At 39.0% G+C, this 26352-nt stretch overlaps 1 protein-coding gene across 1 annotated transcript in view; it reads left to right on the top strand.

Moving 5' to 3' along the window:
- Positions 1-26352, top strand: part of LOC141439371 (regulator of G-protein signaling loco-like) — a gene marked incomplete in the record, with an annotated part of 110007 nt that overhangs the window by 3548 nt on the left and 80107 nt on the right. Inside the window, 3 exon segments of the mRNA XM_074103655.1 lie at positions 403-1398; positions 1681-1848; positions 2852-3028. Coding sequence (XP_073959756.1) covers positions 403-1398; positions 1681-1848; positions 2852-3028 — 1341 coding nt within the window.

A 26352-nucleotide genomic window follows, 5' to 3' on the forward strand; every position in this document is an offset into this window, starting at 1 on the left:
CAGTGGGTTTCTAGCTTTACGTATACATATATGGTACTGTCCCTGCACTATCCCTGACAGCATAACATCTAATTCTTTAGTAAATGCACACATAGCAAACCGTCCATTGGCGAAATAAAACATCAAAAGTTTTTTTTTGTTTTTGCTTCTAATATATTTGATTCAGATGTATCTAAAAAAATAACAATTTAATTACAATTACATTATGTATGTACCTATACTTACTAACTGCATACCAATTGCGTGTTTTTTTGTCTTTGTCTTAAATCACTTGGAACATTTACAATTGACAACAACTTTTTCAACAACAATAAACATCCCGTGTGTCATCATTCCAGCTTGCCACGCAGCGCCCAGCACGTCAGGCGTCAACGAGTTCTCCAAAACCTGAGTCGGGTGCAGCTGACGCCGACGCAAGCAGCCCGGCTGGAGTGCCGCGCCGTCGTCGGGTACCTCGGCACCATAGAAACCCCGCAGGCCGCCCCCAACGCAGCCCCCGGCAACGTCCGCACGGCTGTCAGAAAACTAAGACAAGAGAGACGCCCGGCTGCACCAGTCTTACTCTCTGTCCTACCTAACGTACTCTACCTCAGACGCCCTAGCGGCCAAATCTTAGCCCAATACCCTAGAGAAAGAATTTTGTATGCCGGCTGTGGGTCCGATGCTGACCGGAGATACTTTGGTCTTGTAACAGCTGCTGAATCATCAGACAATGACACTGAAGCATCGCACAGTTGTCACGTCTTTGCTGTCGATCCAAGAATGGCGGAACATGAAGCACATGTAGCGAGAGCAAGAGAGTTCCAAATAACATGTACCAGAGACCCCGTCGCGGAGAGGTGCTTAGAGTTCCCGCCTTCCGCTGAGTATGTTGTTGGTATTGTCAAAGGAATGTACTCGTTGCCAGCTGACGATTGCAACAGTCCAAGCTTGCTGCAGCTCTCTAAGTTAGCCTTCAAAGGCGACAGTCCTGCTTTCGGGAACTTCTCCAGGTGTAACCGAGCGGTGTTCAGAGTGCCTCGAGAGAGACGCCCGTGCCGGCACGACGCTAGGGTTGAGCCCCAGGAGTTTGTCGCCAATTCGCCGCAACCGAGCAATCACAGCGAGATCACTACGACATCGAGCAACAGTGATTCTGGTATAGGCTTCCATAACGACGGACGAAACATTGCAGACAGGATACTTGTCGTAGATTTCGCTGGTCCTCAACCTCCTGTGAACAGGTTTAGACAGGAGATGCCTCGACGTCCGCTCGGCTTGGTCGGCTGTAGTAGCTTCGACGCTGATGGCTCCTTCTTATCCAATACTACTCCGGTCGTAGATGGCTTTGCTGGTCAAGGCAGACCTCTAAACTTGGATGATGTTATCCTAAACAGCGATCTGCAGCCAGTTAGACACGTGAGCCCTCGGAACGAAAGATAATTACAATTACAACAACTTATACGGAAATGCCGCATCGAGTTCTAGAAGCTTCCAGAACGGAGTGTTATATGACCAAGTGTATACAGAGAATGAGGGTCATCACTATGAGTTCATACCTCCTCAACTAGACATGGATATTGAAATCGATAGGATCGCGGAGACATTTAATTCTGTGGAGATTTATGAAGAGAAGCTATCGGAATACCGGTCGAATGAGTCAGTGGAGAATATGACGGAGGTGTCAGGAAATAGTAAGAGTATGGACACTGTGTCGATGTATTCGACGAGGAGTCACGAGGAGGCTCGACCAGCGTTGAGGAAGCACCTCCAGGCTTCTTTGGACGACATGCTGGTGTTGGGCTGAGAGATCCACTGCCAGTGCAGAAGGATGATGACAACTTTGTTCATCCTGCAACTGTGAAGAAGGTTTGTATGTTTGTATGTCGGCATGAAATAGAGAATGCAGATTTTCTCTTAAATTTCTTAATGTGATACAAAAATCTGGAGAATAACACAAATGATGTAAAATTAGTTGCGAATTCAGTTTACATTCTCTCTCTAGGAAGATGAATTTTAATATAGGATGACTATGGTGGTCAATTGGTCATATAAGATGATGGCAATGAAAGGTTTACAGCATTAGTATCACACTGGCGATTTTTAGGCGAGTTAGAAAGCGAAGCGAGTGCGCAACGAGTCAGCTACGTATGACATTCAGATCGCTTTAAATAATACCTAAGCTATTGTACAGTCGCGACGAAAACGCGCGCTCGGCTCACTTCCAACTCGCCCACATATCGCCAGTGTGATAACGCACTTGCTCAAACTATGATGATGATCATAATGATGACTTATTCATTTATTTCAAAAGTTTATTTTTATAAAAGTAACTTAAAATGATACAAACTTCCTTAAGTATACCTAGTGCCATCCACGAAGACGCGTGATTTTGTCAAAATTAGACATTAATGACATTGTAATAAGAACCACGGCACGCGTCATCGCGAATGACTCTACCTACCTATATATCTAAAACCATAAACTAGAAATTCTTATATATATAAAACTCTAATCTCGGAAACAGCTCCAACGATTTTGGTGACATTTGGTATGTGGGGGTGACAAATCGATCTAGCTTGGCCTTATCTCTGGGAAATGCTTATTAAAATGAGTTTTAGCCCGAGCAAAGCTCGGTCGCCCTGGTACTGTAGATCTAAGTAAGCAACTCATGAGTCGAAACTAAGTATAGGTATTTTTTCTTGTTACATAAAATTGACCCGTATCTCACCTAATGTAAAGTGTGAATGAGGCCAAAGGTGCATCTCACTTGTTCTGTAATGTAACAGCCTGTTCCCTCCAGCCCGGAAGAGCCCTAGATTGTATTCATCCTGTGTTTCGGGCTGAAACTAATGTCCTCAATAACCCTCAGGTCCGCAAGCTAAAGCCTTTGAACCTGCTCTCCAAAACAAAGCACATCCTGACGGGCCGGGAGCGCGAGAAGAAGCTGGAGGCTCGCAGCCGCGCGCTCAGCGCCAGTGCGGGTGACGTCGCCGGCGCCGGCGGGGCTCCGCTGCCGGCCGCCGCAAGCGAGCCCGACCTCAGGCAGGTCAGTGCTTACCAATAACCATCCGTACCGTAACAGCTATTACAGATAGGGTTTTGTCGGAAAAGTACGCATTTGTCTTGCTTTCCCAACTAGCTTACTGAAGTTTATGGTAGCTGGACACGGACTTGCCAAGCCGTCTCTCATGGCATTTACAACAAGAATTAGATTAATTTCTTAATAGATAGATCAGTTCTCAAAGTGAGGTACGCGAACCCCAGGGGTTCCTATTCGACGGTAGGGGTTCGCGACAAGGTTTACGTGATGGTGGCTGCAAGACTGGCAGATGATTAAGATTGGTTTTTGAGTATTTTTTATTTCAACTCCAAATTTTTACTTATTTGTTTGTATTTGTTGTTATTTGTTTAGTTTGTATTTTTCGTTGCAAGACGATTTCTTAGATTCTTACCTATATTTGCTACCTTTTATTGAAATAAATAATATACATTATATTATCATGATGATTGAAATATAAATAACTTAGTTTCTCCAACAGCCAGTTTTATTACTTTCTTAGGGGAGGGGGAGGTAGGGGATCGCAGTCGTCTAGAAACTTTAACAGGGGTACGTGGAGCCATAAGTTTGAGAAACCCTGGATTAGATTATGCAAATAAACTTTAGATCTTCGTCAACATAGTGAAGTACGGTCGAACAAACTAATTCATATATCAAGGTGGAACAATCAATTCCACTATGATTTCCTTGACAAAAGTATGCAGTCAACATGAAATTAGTAGCACAAAGGTTTCCTACGCGTTAAAACAATAATGTCGATAGTATACTCGTATATTTGATGGGAAGTTGCTTAAAAATGAATAGACCACATTTGGCTGACCATAATGTAATAAAATAGTAATAATATTCGACCAACTTGGATCAAATTGTTGTTAGTATTTAATTTAATTAGTAATACTAGTACCGCTCTCCTGAATTACCCATTCCCTTAATACCTGTCCTAAATTTTAATTTTCTGTTGTTTTTCCAGATTTCTCCTGCTCCCCTTAACCTGGTATCCGCCTCTTCCGACCTACCTCTAGAACATTGAATAAACATGTTAAATATTGTCTTGTACCGGGTGTTTTCTGTAACAGGAATAATAAATCCCCCATATGGGACACCACCCTACACCCCCCCGACAACCCGACAGGGTTAGATAGAATTGCACCTCTCCATTTCTTCCGTGGATGTCGTAAGAGGCGACAAAGAATATAGGTATACACCGTAGACGACAGGGTAGCAACCTGTCACTATTGTACCATTTTTGTCAAACTTAAAACCTAAAATTGCTAAAAGTGGCTCCGAAACGGTAACGTTTCGTGTGCTTTGCCTACCCCATTTGGGAATACAGGCGTGATGTTTGTTTGTGTGTGTGTGTGTGTGTGTGTGTGTGTGTGTGTGTGTGTGTGTGTGTGTGTGTGTGTAATAATAAATTAATGCCTCTGTGATCTGTAGACATCGAGTCTGTTTCCGCCGCCATTAAAAAAAACCGTATTTACAAAGATTTCCATATAATTGTCGAACCAGTTTTGAGAAATGCGTCTTGTAGAGAACAGACTCAGGCGCTCTGACTTCCGTCGGACATACGAAAGCTTTTTGTCCAAGCCGAAACAGAGACGCTTCGCTCCAGAAAATTACTATAGTATCTTACCTCATCAGTAAACATGTCCAAGTTATACTATTACTGAAGCTTTCAGGAGACATTTGCAAAAAAATTACGAAATTAAACTTCAACTCAAGATAAGTCAGGAACGGTCCGCGAGTCAGTGCGGGGGGCACCACCGTCGTGAACGCACTCACCGTGAAAAATAATCTTCCGAAAGATCGAAACTAGTCGGACCGTTCCTGACATATAATTAGAAGTGAGTAGAACGGTAGAACCGTTTAGTTTTGTATTTTTTATGTCCAAATGGTTTTCATTTTCAACAACACAACAACAACAAAAATCTCAGTCTTCGCCTTCTCTGTTCTGTTAGCTATCGTTTACATTTGGTTAATGTGAACGGGTCCCTATACAGACGAGTAAGCAATCAAATCACTTCCCACGAGGTTCTCGTGAGGGGATTCCGACCCTATTTACTTCAATTAACATTAATGACTGTTTTTATTGAACTTATTTAGCTACCGAGAATAGACCGATATAGAAGCCACGTAGGGTCCGATATAATACAGAATACAGTACAACGACTACCTACTGTTCGCCGTGTAGATTTTAGACGGCTTTATCGCTTCAAAGCAAACACTTCCAGGCAACCCTGTACAATGGAAGGAAATCAAAGTAAGTACCTACTGGTATATATTCTAATTTAAAAACCTTAAATAATTTATTGAATCAGGCGTTACTTTGCGGAGGTCCATATAAATGAACTAAAAGAATTTCTTTGCTTACCCGTCCCGCGACCTTATGATAGCTAAGCTTATGCAAAATATGCGTGTTCATGCAGTTCCTCCCTCCACCTCCACACTGTAAGAACACACACAAATCACACAAACCCATCTATCACCACCACCACACTACACTGACGCGTTTCAAACTCAACCAGAGCTCATCTTCAGAGCAACACAACCGTACACCATGCTACCAGATGTTAGACACAACATCTAACATCATCAGTAATGCTCTGAAGGTGAGCTCTTGTTGAGTTATTTCGCAAGTACAGTCAGCTCTCCGTAGATTAATGGGCTGCTGACTGTATCTCTACGAGGGCAACATGGCGGCTGGTCAATGCGCCCGCACCAATAATTTACCTCTAATTGGTCACTGCCGGCACTAGTCGCGCCGCATGAAATTGGATCATGTTCTATGCTCTACCTTTGTTTTCCATAGAATACAATGAAATACTAGTTACGTACATATTTATTGGATCAAATTTCGGAAGCTAAATTTGAACTACCTGCTTCCAGTGATCGGATTGACTTGAAAGGCATATTCATGTAAATCTGTAAGTGACATCTTGGTGGTCCAACCAGAGGCCGTATTAGGTAACGCTTCTGACGCTCACGATCGCAATCAAATGACAGATTTCGCATACTAAAACTGACATTTGATTGTGATTGCGAGCGTCAGGAACATTGCGCGAGGAGGGAACTCCTCAGTGGCTAATGGCATCGACTTGAAATTTGGTAAGGAAATGTAGTGTGGATGGCAAGGCATGTATAGTCAACAAAGCCTGGTATTTAGTAAGCTTACAATAATACATTCGATCAGAGGATCTATTGTCTTACATTTCACCACTTCTTTCGTCACGCGATATAAGACAAGGGTAGGAAAAGATAGTGAATGCGATTGCGAATGTCATCACGTTAGGTTAGACGATACGGCCTCAGCTGATTGTATGCCAATTCACTTTGATCGCACTGCGCTCTATCTCTTCAATTGACGTCGACGCGAGCGCCGGCTAGTCAGCGGCGCGACCAAAATCCCGCGCACAGTTAGTGTTGCCACTATAAAAAAATGGCAAATAAATAAAAACGCGCGTGTAAATATGTCACAAATGACACAAATCACAAATGAACCTAAAGTTGTAAACAAATTGTTTTTTTACAAGCTTTTATCTTGAATGTATGTATGTAGTATATGGTACACGTATGTATCTTGCAACCGAATTTTGACCCACTTCCAGTAAGATTGACTTAAAATTTGGCACACTTATGAACTTATACAAGTCCGGTGACAATGACAATACATTAATCTGATAGTGAAATTTTGATGGTCCGGCCAGGATGTCTCCGCAGGACGGAACTCATGAACGGTTCTTAGCATCGACTTGAAATTTGGTACGCAAACGTAGTTTGGATGACAATGCAAGCACAGTCAGCAAAAAAACTTGTGTTATTATATTATTTTTTAAGAAAACTTTATTAAGTGATGCGAAGTAACTATTTTTAGATCAGTCCAGTCCAAAAGTACGGCTCAGTTCCAAAACTACGGCGTTTGACGTAGTATGTATTGTTCAAATGATATACGATTTAACAACGTAGGATTGTATTTCGATGTCTCTCGTTAAATTTAGTTCTCAAGCTTGACACAGATAGCGCCGCTTCCTCGTGTGCTGAAACTTTGTGGGAACAGCTGATTTATTATCTGTCACTGCACCCACACACGGTTTATAATAACTATAACCGATTCAGATTTAGTCTAGATCAGGGTTACTCAAAGTGTGGTACGCGAACCCCTAGGGGTTCGCTATTCGACGGTAGGGGTTCGCGACAAGGTTTACGTGACTCCAAAAACCACCAGGCTGCAAGACTAGCAAGATATAGATTGGGTTTTGGAGTCTTTTGTATTTTTATTTCAACTCCAAATTTGTTCCTTATTTGTTTATTTGTTGTTGTTTGTTTCAGTTTGTATTTTCGTTGGCAAGATGATTCTTACCTATATTTGTTACCTTTTATTGAAATAAATAATATACATTATACTTTGATGATGATTGAAATAAAACAGTCAATTTTATTACTTTCTTGGGGGGGGGGGAGGTAGGTAGTTGAGAAAACCCTGTCAGATGATCTAGTTTTTTTTTTAGGTGAGATTGTAAAAGATATATTTTTTATAAAGCTATTTAACTTGCAAAGTTTTTCGGGTCAAATCATGCCTGTGGAGTTTTACCATTTTCTACAAAGTTATCGGATTGACTTGGAACTTCGTACGGACGTGTATTGTCTGGATAACATTGACATTGCATTGCTATACATACATATACAATCAACAAATACTTAGGACAGTCATCAATAAAATTGTTTTTTTACAAAAAAAATACAAAATTACAATTTTTTATTAATTTAATATCATAAAAATATGAGTTGCTGTTTATTTTACTGCTGCTTGCTGTGTTAGTTTGTAATTAGTTTACTAAGAAAGACCCCTAAACTAAGTAAAACAGGTTTAAAAACTAAATGAGGGATTCTCTTCTCGGTAACCTTGTCCATGGGATCCAAAATAATTATATGTACCTGTGTGTAAAGTTTTTTTTATATGCATATACATTTTTTTCTCTTTTGTTACTTCTGTTTGCAAGTTTGTACAATGTAGAATGAGTGGTTGGTTAGGTAGTTATGTACTTAAGTTAAAATAAATTGAGCGCTTCTCGCCAATAAACGTTACAGTTTGGCGAGTAACACTAAATGTAATAATTAATTGTTTTTAAGTTAAATAAATTAAAAATAAATCATAATAGCTACGTATGCGGCTATTGCTGTTACCGGCTACAGTTAATTTGTTAATTCATAGCATTTGGTGAATTTTATATTTTGATCGCCATACCGTTTCAAGTCCTTGTTAGTTTCCGCGTGTTGCTAAATAAAGACTAATCTGTATAACCCATACTACAGTTAGGATTTGTGTGGTGTCGCTACTAAGGCATAAATTCCAAAAAAATAGATTCGACTGGATGGCAAACGAGCAAGAGGGTCTCCTGATGGTAAGAGATTACCAACGCCCATAAACATCTGCAACACCAGGGGTATTGCAGACGCGTCGCTAACCTAGAGGCCTAAGATGGGATACCTACCTCACGTGCCAGTAATTTCACCGGCTGTCTTACTCTCCACACCGAAACACAACAGTGCAAGCACTGCTGCTTCACGGCAGGATTAGCGAGCAAGATTTGTTTTTTTCTGTCACTTTGACATTTACCATTGTTGACCAGCTAAAATTCATTAACATTTTCCACTAGTTGAAGTAGAGAGAGTGGAAGAAGCTCGTAGCCTTGGTTATTAATTGATCACAAACTTCGTTTTGAAATGCACGTAACAGAGACAGTTCGCAGCTGTTTTATCGGTTGAAAATTCTCTACAATTTTCGGGACTTTCTCAATGTCAACACTAGAATAAATTTATGCGAATCGCTCATACTATTCATCCAAACTCAGTTATTGTCTTACGGTGTACTGGCCCTGTCTCTTAGAACGATCACGCAGGCAACTCCAAAGAGTGCAAAATGCTTGTGCCAGATTTTGTTTCGCTATCCCACCGCGTACCCACGTAACGCCATATTTGAACAACGCTGGTATTTTGAAGCTATCTGCTAGATACGAACTTTTTATTGTCATGTTTGCTATTTGATACTATTAAATGGCAAAAGCCCAGCTATTTATATAAAAAACTCGTTTGGTCCTCCTCCAGGCGTTTAATTCGTGATTCGCGTAAGGCGGTGATATGCGTGCCCAGACACAAGACTGTCGCTTTCAGGGGGTGTTTCAGATACCAATCACTAAGTGCTGGAAGTCTTGTTCTGAGAGGAGGCCTGTGCCCAGCAGTGGACGTATATAGGCTGGGGTGAAGTGCTGGAATAATATCCCCCCACCACTCCGAAACATTGAGTCAAAATCAAACTTTCGTATTAAGCTCAGATTGCACTTATTGTCTCTCCAGAGACTCTTATCTTGAACTTTTCTGAACCCCCTTCACCTCACACCTCACACTTTTTTTCTGATATTTTAAATAATAATAATAAATACTTAAATAAATTTTGCTACTTTACGATCCCACTGAATGATAAAACTCATTTGATGACGAGATTGGGCTGAGTTTATCACGTTGGTCGGCGTCCTTACTCGGTATGGGTACTGGCAGAATACCAGCGCTGCGGCTTACCGCAGCACTATGCTGAGCCAGCGCCTGTTCTTCAGTGCATCACATGGCTTCTCATTTATGTGTCTGATCTGTTTAATTGTTATTTAATTTATGTTTTTATTTAATTGTTAGTTTTATTACTCTTTAGCTACTAAGCCATGTCTTTGTTTTGAAGAATAAAGATTATATCTATCTATCTATCTATCACTAATAACAGTTAGCCGTTTTGTAACTTTTTATTAACTAATGTTATACAGGTGGTATGACACTTAAAAATTACAGGACGTAGCGTTATTTTGACGCCGACCGACATGATTAAAATCACGCACGATAAAGGCCAAAACCCAAACATAAATGTGAACTCGCCTTAAGCGTAATGTTGCCATGTGTAACTTTGTTGCATAAAAACACAATAGCTGCAGTCTTAAATTATCTAAGGCTGCCGTGAGCAACAGTAATTGCAATTAAGTTGGTTTATAGCGATTTTACGAGCTAACAACGACACGTGTCACGCTTCCTGGGTCCCGCTTTTCTGTCAGTATCACCTTTACTTTTGAGTAAGGGCCGGCACACATAAACCACGAAAATTGGCTAAGGGGCTCGTCTAATTATTATTATAGTGTACTGCGTCCTGTGGTTCCGTCGCTTTAAGGTCTTTTAGGTATCCTTTCTGACAGCGTTCTTGCAAGCCACGAAGGCGAGCGTTGTTTACTCATTGTACCTAAACAAGTACTAAACGGTGTAATTTCAGTGATCGAACCCCCTCTGCTTCTATCAAAAAAACCCAGTAGAAAAGTGTCGGTGAGCGTTGAACTAAAAATAAGTTGTCGATTTGCAAATAAAATAAATAAGACTCACAGATTTGTAAGTGTTAATAAAACTTTTATTATTTGATTGTGCAGTCACGAATGATTGCACGTGCTGTCTTTGTCACTGACAACATAAGTGAAGTAGGCAAGTCTATTTTGAACATGAAACTACAGTGGGACGGTAACGGACAACGCACGGCTTAAATCGAGTTTAGCTCGTCATGTTTCAAGCTAATTCGCCGCGGCAGCCGCCTAGTCGCGTTGCTCCTACGAATTATTAGAGGCCTTTGGTATACTAAGCAGTTTTTTTTCACGCTTGGCGCATCTTTTTGGTGTCAAGATTCAAGCGCCATCTATGCCCAATCGTCTGTTCAAATTCAAATTTATGCACATGAAAACAATACCTACATAAATCGTGAAATAATTTTTTTAAGTTTGATAATGATCTTTGAAAACTTATCGTATCACGCTCCGCCGGGTGTAATCATTGTGAAATTTTAAACAAGTAGAACAGTAGTCTGAAATATTTCTAGCATAAGACACTTCTTACCTAAAATCTGAGATAAATCCGCATTGTATATGTTTCACGATAACATTCTATTTCAGTAAAGTAATTTATCTTAGAATTGCTTCAGCATTCTATTTTAGTACTATCTCTATGTTATCAGTTAATTCTAACAATAGAAGTATCTGAGGGCACTAAAAATAGAACGCTTTAGTCACAGAAGGACACGTGTATTTATAGAAGTTTATTGTTCTGTATTTGATTTTGTTCACTAGAAACATTCCTATCTATAAATAGAAACTGTTGAGTTTTTAATATTATCATGCGATCAGTCGGGGGACTATGAGCAGATGAGTTGCGTGATCAACGGCGTGTAGAGTAGGCTCCCCAGCGAGAGACCGCTCTATCTGTGGCTGAATCTTCATATTAGTTGATCCAGTTCTAGGATTCTGCGCCTCTTAAGACGTCTTATCTCGTCAGGCTCAGTGAGTAACCCTGCCAGCTGGTTAGGGTGGCATTCAAGTCGCTTCTTGTATTTTGTTGAATATGACTGAATTTCTTGTTTCACTGTGTTTATCCTTAGATGTTGATGGCCCTCTGAATTTCTGATGAACCAGGGTGTGTTGGCAATTTGCTTAAGTATAGAGTCTTCAGCTCTTTGTATTAAAGCGATGTTAGAGTCACATGCAGAGCCCCACAGCTGGATGCCATATGTCCATGTTGGTTTCAGGACAATTTTGTATATGAGAACTCCCAATATAAAACATAAAGTTTATGGACAATATAAATTTGCTGCGTATCTTAATTTAAAATAAACTATATTCTTAGGGTCTCCCCAAATCTACCGACGCGTATCTATTGCCGTCGGTAATGGTCGTTTCGCATCGGCCGAACCAATCGACGTCTTTTTCGCTCTTAAGCGGGGTTCTCACGAGGCGATTTAGTTGATCAACTTAAATCGGTTCACGAATTGACTGACAATCGCTAATGAGAACATGTTTCCAAAAGTTGATCAACTTTTATTGAACAACAAAAAGTTGTTTCCCTCTCAACTTTTGGTGTGCGAGTCTGTTCATTTGATGACGCCGTGCAAGCAACAACTTGTCAAACGTGCGAACAATCCGTTCAAGTTAAAAACGATTTTTATCTATTGTGGCAGTTTATTGTTTGCTACGTTATCCAGCAATGTCTTCGTTTGCTAGTTCTCTTAGAAGCGTTTGTGAGGCTCCTAATTGATTCCTTCTTGAGATCCAAGCCCTCACCCAAAATCTGCGTTTTTTTCTTAATATTTTCTTCCGCAAAATAAGTCTCAGTTCGTCAATTAAAACATTTCTAATTTCGCGGATACATGTTCGCACGACATTGTTTGAGGCCATTTTGAAGCAACTGCCCGTTCGGTCCGATTATCGGTTCGACCGTGAGAACGCAATTCTATCGAATTTTCTTGATCAATTAAAAGTTGATCAACTAAAATCGCCTCGTGAGAGCCCCGCATTATTGCGTGGACATAAAGATTTTTTTGATCGGCTAAAGCCGATTCCGCGTCGGTAGGTTTGGGGAGACAATTATTTCATTTGCGTCAGTTGCTATGCACAAAAGACTACGGCCTCGCAAAAGTCGCAAAACCTACCGACTAGACTAGAGGCTCACCGCGGCTACACCCCATATGCCTGATTGTCCTTGTTGTTCTATTTCCACATTGATTCCCACTAATATTGTATATGCGGATTCGGAACTTCAAACACCATTTTGCTTCGCAGGCATTCCCGTAATTTCGCACTCGATTTCCAAATCTCTCTTTTTAGTCGTTCACTCTTGACAGAGTGGTCGTGGTCATGCTTTGGTCGATCGATTCCTGTGCCACTGCTGCTGTCGCGACGCGTCGCCAAGTAGCCCGATGTCTGGCAGAGTGGGAGCAATCGTTTATATTAGAGTGCGTCACAGATTTGATGAGGTCTGTCCACCGTGTCGGAGAGCGTCCGCGAGATCTTTTGCCCTCGACTTTCCCCTGCACCACAAGCCGTTCCATGGAGTCCTCATTACGGGTGATGTGTCCAAAGAACTTGAGGATTCGTATTTGCACAGTTGACGATAATCTCCAAATACCAAACGACGATTTCCAAATAACTCGGAGGTAAGCCCGGGCTTGAACTCACGATTCTGTGCTTGAGAGGCCTAGGTCAAACCTCTAAGCTACCACGGTTTTGAGCCCTGGCACGCCGGTTATATTTCTGATCTGATTGATTGACCACTATACACCTTTGATACTGCTTTACATGGGTCACTTGGCAATCATTATCCAATGTTACTAGAATCTCAAAAGTCGTCTACGTAACAAACAGTGATCAATGATTCAGCCGACTTATCGCGTCGATGCTATGTATCGAGGCCGAGATTTGACCCCATTACGCGCAAATAGAATCGGAGATGCCATTCGATACCTATTTATCGGAGTTTAAAGAAATTGGAGCACGATATCGTGAAGTTAACGTGTACTATTTTAAAAGACTTAAGCATTTTGTAGTCTTTTGAAACGCGGTATTTGCTTGAACATACATGATCTCTTTCATATCTAGGTAAACTATTGTATAGTACATAGATTTTAGTATTTTTAAAATAACATAACTTCTAAATCTTCCAAATTCGCTAATCATTGCCGATGCAATTTGAAATAAAATATATGTATTGGCACTCATTTCAGTAGTCAATTTTTTGAAGTACTTAACAATAATACACAAAGAATTGTAACTAAAGTCTTTTCTCTACCAATCTTCTGCCAAGTCCCTCGCTGCGCATTTTTCTTGACAGTGATGGTATTTCCGGAAACGCTGATACAATAAAAAAAGACAAGTAAAAAGTCTTCTGCGGCCTATTTGTCAAAAAAACTTTATACATCATGCAATGCACTCGTTGTTAATTTCAATATGTCTCTGAGTTGCACAGATAATTTGTTAGTCTTTAGTACCTACAGCTCAACATAAGAGTGAAACCACACTCCGATAAGTGACGCTTTGTTATTTGTAGAATGAGTTTGCGTCCTCAGCGTGGTAAAATCATCAACAGACCTTCCTCTTATTAGCAAGAATGTGTCAGTGCGTTACTTCTCTGATTTATCCTCAAACAGCTTTTTCAACTTACCTCCGACCTTGTGCAGTTCATCCACAGTGAATGATTGTAATTTATCCGTGAAAATTCCGGGAACTTTTGACGGATTGTTAAATACCGAAGAGAATGGATATTATTGGACACGGACATCGCTTCGGTCACAGAGAGGTCGAGTTGATTTAGGCAATTCCACCCACTCCCACTGCCTATTTAATGAGCTAGAGTTAACTGGCAAATATACCAATTTGGGTCTTCCTTTTTTGCCAACTGTATAAGCGCTCACGCAGAATTTTCTCCCATACCATAGGAAAATTGTATGACTTATTCCTCAAACTTTTGGCCGTGCTAGTCGACCAATTATTTTTTATTCTGACTTGCTTTGCCATTTTGTATTATTAAGATAGCGAATGAAATGGGATTCGATATTGGTCGTTTTATGTACGTTTGATGTAAGAAGTGTAAAGAATAACAGGCAGTTCCATTATTATTCTCATCGCGTTCTAATAATAACGTCCCTTAAAAACACTAGCGCTCTTATACACCGAGAAACAAAAGAAACACTGATGTTTTGTCGGTATTGAAATAAACAAACAACCGTCTGTGAAAGTCGTGATAATGCTAAATAGACAAATCGTTTCTCACGTCCCTAAATTACGTACTGACTGAATACAAAGCAATTAAAAAAAAGTTGACATCACATTTATTTTTTTATAATTTCAATTCGGAACTCTAATGAGCCACGTTTCCGCATCCGATGCGGGATATTAACCTCTTTACAATCGCGAGGTCGCGTTTCGTTATCGCTCAACTCAATGAATGTCTTCATTGTGCTGCGTTTTGATATCACAGTTTGTTTTTTGACGACCCCGATTTAAAGAATAGTCCTTTCGTTCTGCATCCATAATCGAATTAACTAATATTTAACTTCTCGGCGGTAGGATCACTATTGTTAGTTTTCTGTTTTATTTTGATTCGTTGCTTTGTTTTGATGTGGTTATACAATGCAGACAGATCAGATCATCATAGAGCAGTGAGCAATTATTTTTGGCTTTTTCTAAAGTTAATTTAAAATATTATTATGATTCCAGTTAAAGAAAAAGTCAGTTTAGTTACAAAAAAATATATATTGATTAAGATACAAAAAAATACAAAATACAAAATTCTTTATTTCATAAAATACACGTACATTACAATTTAGGGGATGAAGCCTCCCGGTAAGCAAACAATGCCTGTATAGGGAAACTCCGCTCTTCCATAGATTATAACAGGTAGGTAGCAGTTTTTACGAAATGAAATGAACAAACTAGCTAGGTTTAAGTGTGTGAGTGTGTGTGTGTGTGTGTGTATGTGTGTAAGCTCTACTATGTATGAAACAAATTGCTGTAGTACGGTACGGTTTTTCACGGTAAAAGCAGTAAACTGAAACAGATGATCTACAAAAGTCTCTTTCTTTTGGCAGACGTATGCCATTTTGTATAGTTGCATAATCCCGGCAGAATAGTGGCGATATCCATTAGCAATAGACAGTTACAGCAATATCAATTTACTGATGTGGTAAGGAAGTAAATGAAACCAATTAAAGTTAAAATAAGAACGTTTTTGTAAGTACTATGGTGATGAAATATGACTGCTCAGGTCACATAATTATCACAACGCATTTTAAGGTCATAAGTTAACAATGTAATAGGTATAGTTTTATGTTAGTTTGATAAATAGTATTTTAATGTAGCTTCAAACATTGTTTTTATGTATTATGTCCAATTATTTTCGAACTTTGAGTATTTTGATTCAAAATTTTTGACACTCGAATACAATCATTTTTTATTTGTTCAAGTAAAAAATATATATCCCCGAATTGCTGTACCTTTCAGCCGAAGGTGGGTTATTTATTTGTGATACTCATATTGTAGGGCTTGAGATTCGCTAATGACCTTAAAACCTCTACATTTAAACTAATACACGCATATTCTGAAATGATGATCGACTAATCAGTCTCTCTCAGGCCTCTCCAACTCGTCCAAGTTTCGTTTTACATTCAATATCTCATCGTTCAATCCAGGTAAAGGTTTTCCCAGCTGACGTTAGATACCTAAAAAGGTGGGCACCTTCTCTTACTATAAATTCTACATCAAAAAACTAAGAAAGCATTGTTCGACAAGAATCTCCGATACAGTAATATATGAACTCATTCATTAAGATCAATCTTCCCACATTTGGTTGATTATTTACATTCTCGGTGAGAACGGGACGCCACCAGTCTCTCTCAGGCCTCCGCTCGTGTCTGACGCGAAGTTTGGTTCAGTTACACTGAAAAATATGTGCTAATTATTACTGGCCGTTTCGTAACATGTTACGCGAATCGAAATCTTACACCGCAACATATACAACTCAGTAGTTCTAAACTTAAAGAACAGATCGTGTTTGTGTTTACCACGTGCTCAATTAGCGGTTGGAAAATTCTAAATTTGAATTCGGAAAATGGTGATTTGAATTTAGTGGGTTGCCAAGTGGAATATACACTAGGTGCAGTGTTGTGATGGTTTGATGGACTACAGAATCCAGAATGGCTAACCGTGTGATGGGATATGTTATTTGCGGGTACAACTCTGTTGATAATCTGCTGGTAAGTAAACATGTAAATTTAACCATTTATGTTTAAAATTTAAAAAATAAACAAAAGCAAGGACCTAGTTGTCTTTGGCCCTGAAGGCGACTCAACCCTAAAAAAAATCATTTATGTTTAACCTACTAAATACCTTGGTCTTCGATAAACATGCCTACGTGCAAAATTAAATGAGATACCTATATTTTTTAGGGGAATAAATTACAAAGTTACCTACATTAGCTGTTATTTTATTCGCTGATATTTTTTGCGGTTGTCTGGTATATTTATACAATGCATTTTAGAATTGGCGGAAAAATTGTGATTTGTTACGTTATTCCTTGTAAATGGTTAAGTAGGTTTACGGAAAATGCCACTTAATTAGGTATTGTAGTCGCTCTAATTGCGACTTATCCTGTTTCTTCCGATTTCTGTAGTAATTACTAATTATAATAGGTATTTCAGTGTAACAAAAGCTGTTATAGTCTAAGATCCGAACTTGAAAAGATCTTCACCGGTCTGATAATAGAATGAAATGTATTTTATAATAAATTTAGTATTTTAGAAAATATATTAGAAATGGATTTTCTAAAAATATCCTGGACAGGCTATTTTAATTATTTAAAAAAAAATGATTTTTTAATAAATTTTTGTTGCATCATCGAGATAATAAGAAAATTTTATATTAACTTAAAGTATAAAACCTATAAAATATGTAGACGTTGGGTTTGCTATTGTTTACCTGGACGAACTACTGGGTTGCCAGGTATAAATTCAAATAGTTATATCGATGCCCGTTACTTTCACTTGATTAGATAATAGAACAAATTGTATATCAACGTAAGCGCTGTTTTATTGTGAACACGTTGATATAGGGTTGTCTGCATTTAATTAAAAATCATTTAAAAAAAAAATTGCCTGTCTAGGATTTTTTAGCAAAATCATTTCTAATATATTTTCTAAAATACTAAATTTATTATAAAAATACATTTCATCCTATTATCAGACCGGTGAAGATCTTTTCAAGTTCGGATCTTCTACTATTACAAAATATGTTGTAATTTGTTTTGGAATGTGTGATGTGAAGTTAGACCACAGAATATGTAATAGTACAGTTAGACTCACTTCGGATTAAATTTTGAAAGTATGTTATACGTATATTGTAGAAGGGGACATATGATAGCACACTTGATACGACACGACAATTTCTTTCTAAACCTACTGGAAGGAAAAGAAAGAAGACGAGACACAGTCTACCTACCGTGGACGTCTTTTGGAGGTACCACTATTCCGTAATCATAGCATATCAATACAGATGAGGGATATGATTATTGAAGATTGATAGAATAAGCTTTTGTTTTTTTATTAAAGCTTTTTTTGCTGATTGTACTTTTGTTGACTGTACTTGTATCATCTAAACTACGCATGTATACCAAATTTCAAATCAATCCAACCACTAGGAATTAGTCAGAGTCGCAAAATTTGACTACTGCACATACACCGAGACAAGTGAATCTCAGAATCAAGAGCACAATCGATTCCGATCGTTTAAAAAAAAGTCCGTATTTTTCATACAAAATTTTCTGAGTCAGTTTTGTCACGCCCATACTGAGTGTATGAAAAAAAAAACGTCGCAAAACTGTCAATTTTTTTGGGGACATTTTAACAAATTATCGGAATCGATTATGCTCTTGATTCTGAGTAAGAAAAACCATATTTTTCCAAAATTTCCAAAAAAATAAAGGGTACTCTCTTTTTTAAAAACGCCCAATTATTACTAGGTACCTAGTGCCGAATAATAATGACCTGACATGGATCCCGAGGAATTAAATCGTCAGTTAAATGCTTCCATTACTTTAAACATGGGAGTTGATTCACATCACAACTGACGCGTTCAAGAGCCCGCATTGGACTAAATTGGTTGAATAAATTTCTATCCGATCTGGCAATTTATTTCTGAATGTGACTTATTCACCGTCTATCGTATTTACCTAACCGAATAAAAATATTAATGAACTATTACCAATATGACTGGTGACATTGGTAATAATATTTTTTAAATAATAATAGTAACTAACTAGAACAGCACTAAAAATGCAACAAATAAAGCTGGAACCAGGAATCCTATGTATAACTCACTCACTTACTCACTCACTCAATAATTATAAGAATAGTAACTATCTCGAGAACGTATTGGGAAATTTTACCGTGAAGCTAGAATCTGTGAGGTGGTGTAGTGGTGTTTTTTTTTACACAAAACTAGGATTCCTCCAAGGCTCCTAGGCTGTTACTGAACCAGTGAGATAACACCAGTCACCTTTGGCGTCATGTTCACTTTTCGTCACGTGAGATACTCGTAGAGATCAATCATGGGCCAGTTTTGTGTAAAAAAAAACACCACTACACCACCTCACAGATTCCAGCTTCACGGTGAAATGTCCCAATATTTTCTCGGGATAGTTAGTATTTTTATAATTTGCGAAGTCGCCACGACGTGGCGATTGAGTGAGTGAGTTATATACATATAGGATTCCTGGCTCCAGCTTTATTTGTTGCATTTTTATTGTTGTTCTAGTTAGTTACTATTATTATTTAAAAATATTATTACCAATGTCACCAGACATATTCTCTGGTAAAATAAATTTCGGCATGCAGAGATAAATTTACTAATCTTATTGTCGTTTTGCGAGTTTGACTGTTATTCAGTTGAAAGTATCTTTTTAATATACCGGTTCGGTCTCGCCAAAATCGATCTATTCCGGAAATCGGGCAACAAGCAGTGTGAAACAAGCAGACATAATCATCGTTAAGTGAATAAGACGATGTTATAACCAGCAATGCCCAGTAACTACACGTAATATGGAATCTTTACAGCTGTTTATCTCTAAACCAAAACATGTCTGCATGATTTATTAGTTACTAAGTGAAATGTGACGCTACAACAGCGTACCCACTTCTTATCATGCTAAAGAGCAGCTTCGCTAGCGAAATACGACAAAGAATTTAGCAAATTGCGGGAATTACAATATTACAGAAACTGCTGGGCTACTACGAAACTCGAAACTGCTGAAGCCTTAAAACACCCCACCCAGCGCTGATTTGCAAAATACAAACAAGAAAAGTCGTCTACATAAATTGATCGACCAACTTAAAAATGCACATTTTTATACGTACGTAAGTGATCCATGGACCTAATTTTAATCTATATCTGTCTAGCTCTCACGGTACTTAATTCCCATCTTTATTGCCTACAAATAGTACACAACAAAAATAAACGCGAATTCACTATCATAGCGAACCGCGTAAATACTACAAAAAATAGAACAGGAATGCCGCGAACCATAGATCTAATTTATTTTTTTCAATCTCTAACGCGTCTCAAGGAGCGTCTGCCCAGAAATACGATAATCCGGGTCAGAAATAAACGGCATGAATGAACGCGTCTATTTCTAGACGTGAATGGTACTCATTGTTTTTGACGCGGAAATGTGCAACTGCCAGCACGCGAGCATTTATCATTGTAAGATGCCAGTAAATAAGTATGTATGCTAGGCAAGCGATAGTTCGTACAGTGTGTTTCAAAAGATCGCAGTTGATTTCGTAGTAAATCTTTAGGATTACCCCTTGTCAACTAGATTAAGCAGTTCATAAATCAAAAATCAGTTGTTCATAGTCTGTGGTTTCAATATTTACAACAATATTGGAAATAATTAAATGTAATTGTATTTCCATTTAACTGATGAAACTCAAGTGGCTCCTATTTTCTAACTAACTTAGTGTTACTAATACGATTAGTGTTGGCTTAACATCTCATTGTTTATATTAAAGGCCTGAAGGTTAAATTTTCTTTACCTATCTGCATATATTAAAAAAAAAAACTCGGAATGTTCCAGTCAAACTTTTTGACGTTTGATCTGCGTATCTGCTGCAGTATGCACTAGATACGACGGCCTGATCTTAGGTCGTTCACCGGAATATTTTCAGAATAAAAACAGCCTATCGACGGTCACATGACACGATTTTATTGTTTCAACCCGATTCACGTCTGACATCATTCGACTATTTAACGCTTGGCCGCTCTTAAACAACCGTTCCGAAAAGTTGACAATGCGTGGTGCCCAAATGGTGCCTGATGAATGAAGGGTGTCAAATTGACAATGAACGTTTCAAATTTGTCTTTTGCATCAACGAAAACTTGGATCCTAACTTCGTGACAATTTTAATTGGAGATTTCTTAGAAAAAATTTAAATGCCACAAATTAATGTTACCTTCTTTCTTTTAAAATTTCGTGTTTTTCTTTATTTTCGTCAAGAAAACAATGTAACCGATGACGAATTGACAACCTATAATCTTTTTACCTTGCTCCTGGAATACAAAAAACCCATAACATTTACGTCTGTGCGACACATTTACCTCTATGTTGCTTTGAAAATATACTCTTAGTTAGTTCGAAACGCGTTAGCGTTTGGTGTGGTGTTTTGTGCTGTTCGGGTTATGTGACACATGTGGTGGTTTAAATGTTTGTATATGTGGAAGTGAAGGAGGATGGGTTATGCATGAAAACATTATACAGTAACGCCTAAATTAAATAAAATTGCAATAATTCGATGCGAGATTATTATTTAATATTTTACGTATTAGCTCTGAAAATGTATGAAACCTTTTTTAAATGGGACCCATATTATTCACTTCAGCGATGCCCTCAGATGCTCTAGAGCATTGTTGGGCGTTGTTTCGGAAATGTTGGATTTGAATAAAAACAAAAGCTAGGCATATCTTTCGTGAATTCAACAGTGGTCATTTACCAGAACATTAGTCAGGTATGCATAAATTATTGTGCCTCACATAAGTGCGTACTAACGAGCTATTTTTGGGACACTACACTAAAGCAAGTAGCGCAGGTCCACCGAAGGTACACTTTACACTGATATTCGACGCGAGATTGAGTGAATAATGTTTTCCATCGTATTTTGTCGGATAAGTTCTTCGAAAATACAAACTGAGACATGGATGCACAGAAAAACCAGAAAAACAGACCAGCACTGGGAATCGAACCCAGGTCCTCAGCAATCCGTGCTGCGTGCTATGACTCCTACACCACTGCTGGACAGGAATCTAGACACGAATTTTTCCTATCCATACATATCTCCGGTTGCTTATTTCTACTATGCTACTTAAGCAGCAGCACTAGCGACATCCATGTCTCAGTTTGTATTTTCGATATGGTTGCACGGGATACCAGTAAAAGTAACAAATTTGGAGTTGAAATAAAAAATACAAAAAGACTCCAAAAAACCAATCATAAGTTCTTCTTGTTTTCTTTTTAGCTTTAGTAAAGTTCAGTAAGCTAGTTGAAAAAGGAAGATAAATAATACGATGGCAGAACATTATTCACTATCGCTACATCTGTAGCACATTGTATTGAGAATATTTACATCAAAATGATCTTGGCCGTTTTTTGTGTTATTTACAACAGAGGTTGTATTAAAAAAAATGCTAGTCGAAAGTACTGCATTTAGATATTTTTCATCACATTTGCTCGTAAACAGTGTCGAAACATGCAGTCTACCTTGGTTGCAACCCCCCAAATAAAACCCTCGACCCTAATGTGTTAAAACATGAAACCCGTGTCGTTAAATGAGTCATTGTCGTACATAATTTGGCTGTCATGAAGCCCAAGGTCGGCAAGAGTATTTACTGCATGGTGTGCTGCTGCTGCGTGCGCGCGTTGCTGGCAGGAGCGCGCGCACGTCAGGCACATGATGCGGGAGAGGGGGGGGGGGGGGCAAGGGCAGCGGGGAGCTGGCGCTGCCAAAAGCGCATTCAGCGGTATCGGCATTTTTGAAAATATTAGTTTTTCTTTAATATCTAAAATATCAAATAATTTATTGTATACAAATATATATATTGTTTTACAAATATACAATTTACTCGCAAATGTGATGAAAAACATTGTATGTCGCACGGGCGGTACTTGAATTACGAACATCGACTCATTAAAGCCCTCAGTCTTCGACTTCGGGCTTCTAATAGACTCGTTCGTAATTCCTTTTTTACCGGCCTCGAGACACAATGTACTATTAAGTTATTGCAATGGAGGAGAGGCAGACCCAAGAGATGGTGGGACCACCTGAGCGCTTTTCAGCTCGATTGGCAGGTTTACATGCTCATGATAGGGAGGAGTGGCGAAAGAAAGGGGAGGCCATTGCCTAGCTATGGAACATATTACAGGCTACATAAAAAAATAAAGAAAAAGTTGTTGGACGATATACCTACCGCGTCCAGTGCACGTAATAATAAAATATTTATCGGGTAGATAAAATATGACAGTTGATTTTATTTTTGTGCACTGAAAACTCGGCTATCAGAGTGTGACAATTTGTTTTGACGTTTTTTAGGTTACAGGCGTTACAGCTATACATAGGATCGCCATCTAGTCGCCATTCGTCCGTTTTATACGAGACTGTCACCGTAGTTGAGTCTATCATTCTGTATTGCTCCTTGTCCCGTTTTTACCCGTTATTGAATAAACACAAATTTCTTGTTTATCCATTGATTTTTATCATATTAAACTGTAACTACCCTCGTTTTCCGTTTTTACCCGACTGCCCTAAAAGCCGTAACAGACGATCGAATGGTCCGGCGGACCGAGAGCGACACATCTGTCTTTTAGAGTAAGAGTGGTATGGATATCCCATTCTAACAGATGGCTGCGGACCGTTCGATCGTCTGCTACGGCTAGAAGGAAGGTTACTTTTTATTCATTTGGCGCTAATAAGCCCTGTATCAGTTCCCAACAATTACGACAACCCTTGGTAAGTATAAAGCAGTGACAACGAGAATCGACTATAAATAACTAGGGGCTGTTTCACCACCCATTGATTAATTTTATTTAACATATAAATGTGATGCCGTCTCCGTCTTTTCGAACAAAACAAACAGAGACGGCATCACATTTATCCGTCAAATAAATTTTTTAGTACATTGTGTCTTAAGGGCGATAAATAAGGAATTACGAACGAGAGTCTATTAGAAGCCCGAAGTCGAAGACTGAGGGCTTTAATGAGTCGATATTCGTAATTCTAGTACCGCCCGTGCGACATACAATGTTTTTTCATCACATTTGCGAGTAAAATTTTATATTTGTAAAAGAAAAAATATAATTGTTCCAAATATTGGCGATACCTTAGTCTGTGCTCTTGGCAACGTCGCCCTCTACCTCCCCCTCCCTCAGCATGCGCCGCAACGTGCGTGTGCATGTGGTCCATGTAGTCCTGCAGCAGCGCGCGCAGCACCATCAGTACGGGCAATGACTCATGCGACCGACCTGGGCTTCATGACAAGAAAATTTGTACGCGCAATGACTAATTTTACTAGGGTTTTATTTGGGGGGTTGCAACTAAGGTAGCCTGCATGTTACGACACTGTTTACGAGCAAGTGTGATGAAAAATCAATGAACGGCAAAACAAAGGTAAATCTTACGTTTTAAACCCCAGTTTAGACTTGCAAGAAAAATCATGCAAGTTGCTGTACATTACAGCGCTCAATTGTTTACTTTAAACTTGTTCGCTTTATGGCCTCGCAATGTCATGTTACTTGTAAGATTTTCCTTCCAGATGTAATGTAATTAACTTTTTATTACATTTTATCTGTCATTTCTTACGAGGGGATGTCGTTTCTTGCACACGCTTGTGTACGAGTTTTTTTTATCTTGTTTACTGATCTTGTGTGTGATTACTTGATACACAATGTATGCTGGTGCTATCCGGTGCAAAGGTACTCAAACTCAACAAGGAATCATCATCATCATCATCATATCAGTTGTAGGATGTCCACTGTTGGACAAGGCCTCCCCCAACAAGGAATGCGTACCAAAATACCCACGAAGATGCATCCCTCGACATTATATGAATATAAAATTAGTTGTATGTGCGTCCTTAGTCGCTGTCGGTACCGTCAGCTATGCACACTTATACATCTACTTCCAAAGCATAAGCTTTACTACTATTATTATTTTATACCAATTACAGGTATAATTAGTGGCGCGCCTTTATAAATAAACAGATTTGTAGATGTTAAATGTTTAAAAAAAATCCCACCGGTCCAATTAAAATCTAAACTTCCAACTAGGGCACTATTTGAATACGCAAATGCAATATGCTTTCAATGTTTATGGATAATACGATAAAAATATCTGTCACTATTGTAACGTTTTGGTTTGGCAAACTTAAAACCTAAAATTGCTAAAAGTGGCTCCGAAGCGGTAACGTTTCGTGTGCTCTGCCTACCCTTAGCATACTGCTTTAACTTGTTTCGAATATGCACTATATTTCAACGGTAAAAGTGGTCCATCTGCCACTTCAAAACAAGGAACGGGACAACTCAATGGGACTAGTGGGACAGACGGGAATCAGTGAAGCTGATCAACGTAAGTAATTTTTTTTTGACAAAATTCATGACAAAACATTCCTATTTATAAATATTGTGCTTGTTCAATTAAAATAATTAAATCCAAAAAAACAACAGTAAAAAATTGTTGTCAACCACTGAACTTGAACACCCTCCCTCCTCGACGCACATTACCTCCCGTAAGCCCATCTCTTTCCACCACGCACCGGTCCAGGGGCTTTAACCCGTGCGATACAGTTCTTGCGGTTCTCGATACAGATACCAAGTAGGTACTTTGTTAATGCGTTCGGTGAACGCTATTTTTGGATTCTTTACAACCTTTTGTCATGAACGCAGCTTAAGGTGCGTTCGTGTTTGCAAGTGGAAATAGTTTGCATTCCGAAGTATGGACGTTGTTGGTCGTAGAATTAGCTTCTAGGGTCAGACAGACGTACTAACGAACTAGTTCGCGTCCTTGTGGGTTTACAACTTCGACGAACTTATTAGCTTGTCTGTCACTTTCGCGAATTTGAAGATGATCGACTCTACAAGCGAAAAATTTCGCCGGAGCTTATGTACCTACTCAAAATTGCTCTAGTTCGACATATATGTATTTGTTTATACCCTAAATAGTCCCTGACATGCGGATAAGGCTTAGAGCAACGCGGGCTTCCTACCGGAAGGGCCTTAGCGGTAGATTACATTTAAAATAGTTCTGGCGTTTGTTGCGGGGGGAAATGTGCACACACGTGCAGTTCCGCACACTTACATGCAAAAACAAAACTGCCAACTGACTGTAATTTATTTATTTATTTAACGACGACGATTTAATGACGACGTTAACACATAAATAATCGAACAATACACTAATAATTCGTGTACGGATGACTCAAAACTCACACATTGACAGTGACATCACTAAGTTGTTCATCGGCGAAAAGTCGGATTTATCGCTTGACCGATCCGAAATTTGTACGGATTAGCGGACTCGATGTTGGTAAACGTATCCGACAATAATATTGTGATAAAATGTACGACTTTGTTGTTTCAATGTAAATAAATAGCAATAATACGATAACAATTTACTTCCATGTGAAATGTAACACCATCTTTTTGCAAGCTTGATGTCCCAGATTTCTTTTAACAGCAGAAAACTGAACAATTCAGCATTTTTAGCACTGCAGCGTTCACTCGCGCGACTCGATCGATTCAGTCTAGTTTGAAATCCGAGCGCGCCTTGTTTTATAAAATTCGTATGCCCAGTTGGGCTTGTACTTTGACAGAGGGGAACGCGACGAAAGGCTACTCCCTTCCGTAGGAAGCCTGCGTTGCTCTAAGGGATTTAAGGA

The sequence above is a fragment of the Choristoneura fumiferana genome, chromosome 20 (genome assembly GCF_025370935.1).
Source record: "Choristoneura fumiferana chromosome 20, NRCan_CFum_1, whole genome shotgun sequence".
Taxonomy (NCBI): Eukaryota; Metazoa; Arthropoda; class Insecta; order Lepidoptera; family Tortricidae; genus Choristoneura; species Choristoneura fumiferana.